General features: G+C 49.9%; 2 protein-coding genes and 1 pseudogene across 2 annotated transcripts; all 3 read right to left on the bottom strand.

Moving 5' to 3' along the window:
* Window positions 1–601: 601 nt before the first annotated feature.
* Window positions 602–978, bottom strand: LOC125527035 (the record flags this gene model as incomplete). Its single annotated transcript, XM_048691614.1, is given in 1 exon segment — window positions 602–978. A coding segment is annotated over 1 exon segment (377 nt), but the record flags the coding sequence as incomplete, so codon positions are not given.
* Window positions 979–2,156: 1,178 nt separating this feature from the next.
* Window positions 2,157–6,151, bottom strand: LOC125527037. The gene is made up of 4 exons (XM_048691616.1): window positions 4,547–6,151; window positions 3,433–4,449; window positions 3,261–3,344; window positions 2,157–3,178 (listed from the first exon to the last, which is right to left on the bottom strand). Exons 2-4 carry the CDS (start codon window positions 4,276–4,278, stop codon window positions 2,852–2,854), a joined length of 1,257 nt encoding a protein of 418 aa, XP_048547573.1. The 5' UTR covers window positions 4,279–4,449; window positions 4,547–6,151; the 3' UTR covers window positions 2,157–2,851.
* A 440-nt stretch (window positions 6,152–6,591) lies between these two features.
* On the bottom strand, window positions 6,592–8,213 carry LOC125527034 (annotated as a pseudogene).
* Between the last annotated feature and the right edge of the window lie 1,300 nt (window positions 8,214–9,513).

A 9,513-nucleotide genomic window follows, 5' to 3' on the forward strand; every position in this document is an offset into this window, starting at 1 on the left:
CATGTCCCAACTCACAACCATTAGAGAGAGCAATGCGTACCGTCGACAGTGCGTGCAACAGGTGAGCCGTGAGCGCATTCACCGTCCCGGGGTCCAGCACGCCGTTGAACCTGGCGACGGTGCTCTCCCACAGCCCTGCTACCTCTGACGCGGCAAGCGTCTTCCGGGCGACGAAAGCGGACCCGCGGAGCGCACAGCCTCAGAGCTCCTCCCCACAGTTGCGAAACATTGAATCCACGCAGCCCAGCCTTATCGGTTGTCAGTAGAGATAATTGCACGTATCATCCGGAACTTCTTTTTTTTTGCATCGAATATCATCCCGGAACTTGCCGGCTCGGTCCAACTCAGTCCTGGAAGTTGAGTACGATCCAATACGATCCTGATTTTTGAAAATACATCCACACTACGGTCCTGAAACTTGGGCAGCCAGTCCTGGCTCTACGCTTGGCATACGTACCACGTATCAGCCCGCATGCCACGTCATCGCCGGTCCCGCCTGTCAGCCCCGGGCCCAGCAGGCAGAGCGGAGCCCGCCCGTCAGTGCGCGAAGCGGTGGTTAACACAGTTGACCGTTCGGTGCGGGGAAAAAATCCCCAATTCCCCACCCACGAACCCTAGCTTCTCTGTTGCAGCGGCGATGGGCGGCGCGAGCGTGACCTCCAGCATTTTCCTCGCCGTGGAGAGCGAAGACGGCGATGGCGCGTCGGGGGCGGTCGCCGGCAGTGATGGATCCGGGTGCAGTTTGTTGGAGATGGCGTATCCACAGGAGGTTTGGCGTCGGGGTGAGCCCTGTATCCGACCGGAGAGGAGCCATGTCTTGCTGGCCCGGACGCCATCAATGGACGCGTTGGAGGCACAGTAAAGCAAGCTTGTTCTTGTGGCCACGGCAATTGGAGACGGCGACGAGGCTGTGACGCCGGGCGCTCTGCTTGCCGCCATCGAGGCGCGTTGTGGTGTTCTGCAGTCAGAGGTGAGCATCGAGGTAGCCTGCCCCCCGCATGACTTATGGCTGTTTTTCTCAACGGAGGAGAAGTGCACGGCGGTGCTGCACTCGTCGATGAAGCTCAAGTGTTGCCGTCGGTGGATTCAGTTTCAGCGTTGGGTCAGAGAGATTCGCGGCACTCTGGATGCGCTTGAGTACAAGAGTAAGTTAAGCTTTGAAGGGCTCCCAGATCAGGCATGGTCGATGCAATCAGTGTCAGATGTGGTCAAGGGTTTAGGAGGTGAACTGATAGAGATCATACCGCCGAAGAACCGGCGCGAGCTTGAGGTAATGGCGTGGCTCCGCAACCCGTCCAAAGTTGGCAAAGTGCTGGACGTGGAGATACCCGAGCCTAAGATTGCGCTGTGTACAGATCCTCCTCCACAATCACTTGAAGAGTTTGTCACACGTGAAATTGTGTCGTCGTTGTACGGGCCGTCGTCGCCGAGGAAGAAGATGACGATTGTGTATCCTGTCGTTTGTCACATGAAGGAGGTGACTGACTGTGGCCCTCTACTCGCTGAAGATCTGCCGGCTGCATGGCTTCCCGGCGAAGGGGAGGACCTGACACGCACGCACAAATTCATCACTGTGCTTGGCCAAGTTGACGGATATGACAATTGAGCTATCTGCTATCTATCTAGCTATCTATGTAGCTATTTATCTAACTATCTATCTTAGTTTATGTATGAGTTTTTAAACTTGGTATGTACCATGGTTAAATGGATATCTGTATGTGATGGATATCTGTATGTCATTTTCACAATTGAGCTATGTACCATGGTTAAATGGATATCTGTATGTAATGGAGATTTCTGAATTTGCATTTGTCTCTGTGTACTTCGGTATGTTATGAAATGACAGCAAACACCATATATTATGAAATGACAGCAAGCATCATCTATTGTGAAAATGACAGCAAAACAACATATATTTTGCAAAATTACAGTAAACATCATATATTTTCCCCAAATGACAGCATTCATCATATTCCCAAAATGACAGCAAGCATCATCTATTGTGAAAATGACAGCAAAACAACATATATTTTGCAAAATTGCAGTAAACATCATATATTTTCCCAAAATGACAGCATTCATCATATATTTTTTGCAAAATGACAGCAGTGAAGATCAAACACAGAAGATCAAACATCATATATTTTGAAGCATGATCTGGCAGCAGTGCATATAGCTAGTTTAAGTCACAGTGACAATAACCTATTACAAAAGCATGATCTGAAGCATGATCATGAACAGAACATGTCCATTAACATGTTCTAAGTCTGATCATAGGCAGAACACAAAATGAAACCATCACATTTCCTTCACTTTCACCCACCCCTGAGTTCATCGAACATGTTTACTTTCCTAGGTTTTTTAAACCCTCTCACGTTTTGACTAGAGCTAGCTCCTCCAGTTCTTTTTAGTGTTGCTTTCTTGGACAGACATGCATTCATCCTACCCTCCTCCACCATTGCGGATCTGGCTTGTTCTGCTCCCTCTTATCTTTATGTAGAATTTCAGCTTGCAGTCTTGTAGCCTCTTGTTGAACAGTCCGCTGCTCCCAAGCTCTCTGTCTTGCTGCCTCTTGAGTTTGCATAAATGATTGTTGCCTACCAATCTCATCTGCTTGGTTTATAAAAAACAGTGCCTCCTCTGCATCATATCTAGTTTTGCACAATCTTCTTTTCTCTTCAGCAATCCTTTGTTTCTCTTCCGCCTTGACTCTTTTCGCCTCTTCAGTTTGTTTCTTCCTTAACTCCATAGCTTCCCTTCTCTTGTCTGCCATGGCCAGTTTTTCCTCTAGTGCTTTCTTTTTCTTTTCCTCGCTAGCTTTCTTCTTCTCCTCAGCAACAATTCTTTTTGCTTAAATTGCAGCTTTTTTCTTCTCCTCCGCAGCCTGTTTCTTTGCTAGAAGCTCTTCTTTCTTCTTCTCATTAGACATCCTAATTTTCTCCTCTTCTTCTTTTAGTTTTGCAATTGCTGCATCAAACTTTGCCTGATCTGCTATCTCCCTTCTCTCAGCTGCAGCTCTAAGTCTGGCAATGGCAATAACCTCTCTTTTCCTATGCACATCATCTGTTTTTGTTGCTGTACTAGGTTGAACTGGAGGCTGTGATAGGGCCTGCTGCTGTATGAAAGCATTCTCAGGCAGTGGGCCTTGCACAACTTCCTCTCTTTGCCTAGATTCTCGCTGCAGAATTAAACAAAACATTTAACTCTACATCTGAATTTGCAAGTGAAAACAGAGTATGTGCAACTGTTTTGAAACTTACTTCTTGTGATAAACTTTGTACTATCTGTGCCACATACAAAGGTTGTTCATGGCTGAGAACACCAGCTGTTTGAAGGTTAATCTCCTAAAATAAATAGTGCAACATTGATTAATGATATATTTGATGCATAGATAGTGCAGTGTGAGTAACATGTTGTGGAAATAGTGCAGACCTGAGTTTGACATACTGTTTCTTCGTCTGAAGATGAGACATCTGGCTCTGCTCTAACCCTATGCCTCTTTGTTTTTTTCTTAGGTTTAAGGCCTAATTTCCAGTCTAAGCAACCATTTATGTTATGTCCAACAGCTCCACAATATCCACAGTGAATGACTGTACCTGCCTTATTGATTTTCACACCTTTTTTGCTATGCTTCTCTTCTGGTTGCTGTCTCCTATTCTTTGCCCTTCTTCCTTTCTTTCTCTGAAATGGTGGTGGTATTATTTTTCTGCCATTCATCTTAGCACACTCAGTCACATCATTACAGGGCATAATAATTGGCTCATATGCCTTGCAATAAGTTTCAATAGAGTAACAAGAGTTCACCCTTGATTCTGGTGGTATTTTGTCATATCTAAGAGCAGAGACTCCATGGGAACATGGGATACCTGACAAGTCCCATCTTTTGCAGCTACACTTCTCCATTCTTGTGTTCACACTGAAGTCCATACCTCTATCATTTACTACAAACAATCCTTTTCCAGCTGGTGAAGCATGACAAGTTCTTGCAAATTCAATGTTCTTATCCAATTTTTTTCTTATCTTTGGACAAATAGTACCATGCCACTTCAAGGCCTCTTGTTGTTTTCCATAATTCATTCCCATATTCTGGCCCTTGATCCTCTGGCACATGCTTATGATTGGCATTTCCCTAGCTTCCAGGATGTATCTGTTGAAGACTTCACAATTGTTATTGAGCAGCACATCACACTTTGCGAAATCATTTTGATAAGCCCGGACCCATGTTTTAGGATCCAACTCATCTAGCCAATCATGGGCCTCTCTGCTGAGAACCAACATCTAGTTCATATTTTCCCTAAACCTTCCCTCTGTAGTACTTCTAGCACATTTCCATAGCTGATTCTTTAACGCTTCTCCTTTGAAATTCTTGTTGAAATTCTGCCATAGATGCCTCACACAAAATCTGTGTGGTGAGAGAGGGAACAATTCCTTTACTGCTTTAATTAAACCCTGCAAAAACATTGACATTTCACACATTGCAAACTCTATAAGCATGCACATAAGTTCTAATACATATTGAAGTAAGAAAATAACGCAAAGGAATTACTTTCTGCTTGTCAGACATGATGGTCCAGAGATCTGTGTTATTTATGCCAAGATCTTGCTTGAAAGCAGTCAAGAACCATCTCCATGCTTTTGTATCTTCACTTTGCACTACTGCATGAGCCACATGATATATGCAATCATTAGGATCCATTCCTACAGCACTTAAAAGCACACCCCCATATTGTGTCTTCAAGTGGAAGCCATCCAGGAAAATAATGGGCCTACAAGCTGATGAGAACCCCCTTTTGCATGCGTCAAGTGAGAAGTAAAATTTTTGAAATTGCCCCTCATCTGAAAGTTCAACAAAGAAAGTAGTACCAGGATTATACCTCCTCAGCTCATTTGCATAGTCCCATAGCAAGTTGTATTGTGCAATCTCATCACCATATATAATATCATATGCAATTTTCCTAGCTCTCCCTAGCTTGCCCCTTTTAATTGTCATATTCCAATCTTCCTGCACAAAACCTGCTAACGCCTTCAATGTTATCTTCTCACATGCCCTAATCTTGTCAACATATTTGTCAGCAATGTACCTAGCTGTAAAGGCCGTGACTTGCCACTTCTTCTCACAAGTGTGCTCGCCGTTAAATGTTTTCACCATTATTGAATTTGTCCTATTATCCCAAGATGCATATAGATACCAGGGGCATCCTTTCTCACACTTTGCACCAAGCCTAATTTTGTCATTCTTTGGGAATGTGATGTTCACTCTCTCTTTGCAACTATACTCTCTAACTGCTTTCCTCAAAAGCTCCACTGAAGAGAACAATTGTCCTGCATGGAACTTGGGTTCATGCATGTCTGCAGCAGTAAATGATTTGAAATTGAATTTCATATCTTCTTCTTCTGAATCTGGAGCATCAAATTCCTCATCTTCAGAGTTGCAGTCCTCCACCACCTTCTTCCCTTTCCTATCTTGCAATGGTTGTAGCTGCTCCTGGAACAAATCCTCATCCCCATCCTCCAAGTCATAATCACTATCAATAATTTCAGGAACATAATCACTATCAGAATCAGAATCTGCATTTGGTTCTTCCTCCTCTTCTATTTTCTGTCCTCTTGGTCTGAGTCTTGCAAATAACTGGTCATGACTCTAAATATCTCGACTTTCATCCACAACACTACAGGATGTATTACTTTCATTTCCATATCTGCTTGGCATCTTCTTTGGACTGAAAACAACAGGAATTTGGGCTACTGGATTAGCCACTAGATCGTCCCATTCAGCTCCTCCTCCTGAAATATGGCTGCCTAAATGATCAAGGTATATCATTTGAAAATGGTGCCCTCGATTGATCATTAGAAACATAGCATCTGTGTCTGCATCATTGCACAATAGCCTAGCAACACCTTCATTAATCTGAGAACCAGGGGGCAACCAGTACATATCAATTCTACCAGCCTTTTCATAACCCAAGTGCTCTACTAACTCTTCAAAAAATATGTAATATGCCCTCTCCAGATGACAGTAATCATAGCAAACCTTCTGTCCATCCAAATAGCACCGGTTGTTGCCACTGCCAAAGAAAAATCCACCATGTATAACCTCAGCAGTGAACCACGCACTGCACTTCACTGCAAAAAAAATCACTAAAAGTTCAATCTTTGACCTCTGCAGTAACAAAACCCTAGCAGAGTAGCGCAATTTGGCCCAATTGCAGTAAATGTTCTAACACAAATGACGGCCGCCGGAGCAGACGACCTAATCGAAACAGAGCAGCGCAATTTGGCCCAAAACCGTGCCTAATTAGTTCGTCGACGAATCGTGCCGTACGTCGGAGCAGGCTCGCCGTCGAGCCGCCATCGAGGGCCCTCCATCACCGCAGAAATCAGGCGTATGAGTTGCGGCGACGACGCATTCGCTTCCTCCGCCTCAGGAACTATCATCGGACGGCCGCCGGGTCGCCGATCATCCGCCGCCGCGCCGTCTCACAGTGCTCTGCTCCCTCCTCTGTTTTCAGTCGGGGAAGAGAAGGAGAGTGGAGAGACAGAGAGACGGGGGAGAGGGGGGGGGGGGGGGGGGGGGGGGGGGGGCAACGCAAAATGACCACCGCATCGCGCACTGACGGGCGGCTCCGCTCTGCCTGCTGGGCCCGGGGCTGGGCTGACGGGCGGGACCGGCGATGACGTGGCACGTGGGCTGATACGTGGTACGTACGCCAAGTGTACAACCAGGACTGGCTGCCCAAGTTCCAGGACCGTAGTATTTTCAAAAATCAGGACCGTATTGGATGGATACTCAACTTCCAGGACCGAGTTGGACCGAGCCAGCAAGTTCTGGGATGATACGTGCAATTATCTCGTTGTCAGTACCATTTGCACCAGACGTCCAAACTGACCCGGGCAGATACAGCGCCACATAGGAATCCCGAACGCCGTCGTAGGCGATGGAGGAGCTAGAAGTAGAGGCGACGTCAGTCTTACAGCGAGCCCCCTGCACCGCAGAGGAGAGGACGCGAGCGAAAGAGCCTTGCCGGCGCAATCCACTTCGCTTGGATCTGGCCTCTCGTCGGAGGCCGCTAAGATCGCCCTGGAAGAAACGAACTGTTTCTGGATGGCTGGGTTCCCGGCGCTGATCTAGGCGGTGCGTGGCGTGTGGACTCTAGAGAAGGCGACGCTGGCCGGCGTAGGAGAGGGAGATGAGCAACACACGCCCATGTTACCCCAGTAGCCGAACACCTCGCGCTGGCCCGCCACCGCCGACCGAGCCCCTGCCGCCGAAGTTGCCGTCCGAGTCGAGGCGCACGAAGCGCAGCATGTCGCCACTCTCGCCGTAGTTGCTGCTGTAGGCAACGACAACAGGGTCGGAGAGCGTGCCGGCGATGAGGGAGACGATGCGTTGGTCTGCATCTTGATTCTTGAGCGTCGGGGAGCTGACCGTCTTGTTGGCGGTGAAGGTGGAATTGTAGCCCTCGTTGAAGTTGGCAACGGTGGCTCACCTGAGCGTGAGGTTGCCGGTGGCCGTGTCGACAGTGAAGACGTAGGGGCCGGATGTGAGGTTCCAACAGGAGGCTAAGCTTTGCGACATGGCCAAAGACGTCGAAGGACTGCCACAGGACGCCCGCCAGGCCGCCACTGAGTTCTTGACCGCGAGGCGGCTCTTGGAGGGCGACGGTGGTGCCGCTGGAGCCGTTGACCAACTCCAGGTCGCCGGTGGACGACAGGCAGAGCGAGCCCCCACAGTCGATGGATACGCCGGTGCCCGCGGACCGGACGGAGATGCTGCTGGCGTAGGTGACCACGGCGACGAAGAGCCAAAGCGCGGCCTGGGACACCTTAGTGGCGAGCGAGAAGGTGGAACTGGGCGACGACCACGCGGCCGAGTTGCCGCCCGGCGAGAGGGAGCAGCCCAGGGCATGTCCTTGCCATGGGACAGGAAAGGGAGGAGCAGGAAGCAGAAGCAGCGGAGGACGGCAAGATCCCACCGGGGCGCTCAAACGCAAATAATGAGCAAGTAGCACGTATCGGGATGGAAGGAGAAGCAGCAGGAAAGGCCATATTTATAGGAGCTTCGTGGGAAAACCAATTCGAGCACGACCACCTGGACGCGAGATGACCAGAAGGCGCGGCCAAAGCGGCAACCGCCTATTCTATACTAGTCGAAGGCGTGCATTATTTACAATTTTCAAACGGACAAGAAAAAATATTCAATACAAACAGAGCATACATGAATTGCTTTAGCTTTGCAACGTCGTGCCGAGTTAATAAGAAAGAGCATGTGCCAAGTTACAATGTCCTAAAAAATTTCGCTCTTAAATTGCAAAAAATATGTGAAGAAATTGTAGTTAGTACCTACTTTACAAACTTGCAGTCAATACGTCATGGGATCATATTTTGTAACAAAAATGATCATCTCCATGCATTATACATCACTTGTACGTAGATGGAATGCACCCAGGGGCTGGGCTCGAATTATTAAAGGGTTATACATCCAAAAATAATTACCAGAAAATGGTATATATGTTGATATTGTACTTACATGCATGGTACATCTTCTTTTATACTCCCTCCGTCCGATAATAGTTGTCCCCGAGGCCTTTTTTCAGAAATACCCCCAGCGAATTCCCGACAAGCCCCTCACTCCCTGTCGTCTCCCCACTCCTCTCTCCCGTTCCTGTCGTCTCCCCACTCCTCGCTCCTGTCGGCAACACACGAGCAGGGGAGCTCCGAACGGCCGCACGAGCAGGGGAGGAGCAGCAAGTTGCAGAGGAGCAGCAGAGGGAGATCGAGCTTGAGGTCCAGGCCTGCGCGAGTGCTTGAGTTCCAGGCCCGCGGGAGAGCTTGAGGTCCAGGACGAGCTTGAGGGGATATCGGCGGCGCAGGCCTGGCGGTGGCGGCGGAGCACGGCCTGGGCTGCGGAGGAGAAAGCCCCGGGCGGCGCCCGAGCAAGCAATTGGGCGGCGCGGCTCCTGGGCGACGACGGGCACTGGCGGTGGCGGCGGCGCAGGTCCTGGGTGGCAGAGGAGCACGGTTGGGCGGCGGAGGAGCAAGCAATTGGGCAGCCTGGGCGGCGGAGGATCAAGTCCTGGACGGCGCCGGAGCAAGCAATTGGGCGGCGCGGCTCCTGGGCGACGACGGGCACTGGCGGTGGTGGCGGCGCAGGTCCTGGGTGGCAGAGGAGCACGGTTGGGCGGCGGAGGAGCAAGCAATTGGGCAGCCTGGGCGGCGGAGGATCAAGTCCTGGACGGCGCCCGAGCAAGCAATTGGGCGGCGCGGCTCCTGGGCGACGACGGGCACTGGCGGTGGCGGCGGCGCAGGTCCTGGGTGGCAGAGGAGCACGGTTGGGCGGCGGAGGAGCAAGCAATTGGGCAGACTGGGCGGCGGAGGATCAAGTCCTGGACGGCGCCGGAGCAAGCAATTGGGCGGCGCGGCTCCTGGGCGACGACGGGCCCTGGCGGCGGCGGCGGCGCAGGGGCTGGGGGGCAGAGGAGCACGGTTGGGCGGCGGAGGAGCAAGCAATTGGGC

The sequence above is a fragment of the Triticum urartu genome, unplaced genomic scaffold, assembly GCF_003073215.2.
Source record: "Triticum urartu cultivar G1812 unplaced genomic scaffold, Tu2.1 TuUngrouped_contig_2661, whole genome shotgun sequence".
Classification (NCBI taxonomy): Eukaryota; Viridiplantae; Streptophyta; class Magnoliopsida; order Poales; family Poaceae; genus Triticum; species Triticum urartu.

Bases quoted from the DNA above. Each gene is read 5' to 3' on its own strand.
- LOC125527037 (XM_048691616.1), bottom strand. From the start codon at position 4,278: ATGTTGGTTCTCAGCAGAGAGGCCCATGATTGGCTAGATGAGTTGGAT. The intron at 3,345-3,432 runs GTCTGCACTATT...TATTTATTTTAG, and splicing joins AAACAGTATGTCAAACTCAG to GAGATTAACCTTCAAACAGC. The intron at 3,179-3,260 runs GTAAGTTTCAAA...TTAATTCTGCAG, and splicing joins TACAAAGTTTATCACAAGAA to CGAGAATCTAGGCAAAGAGA.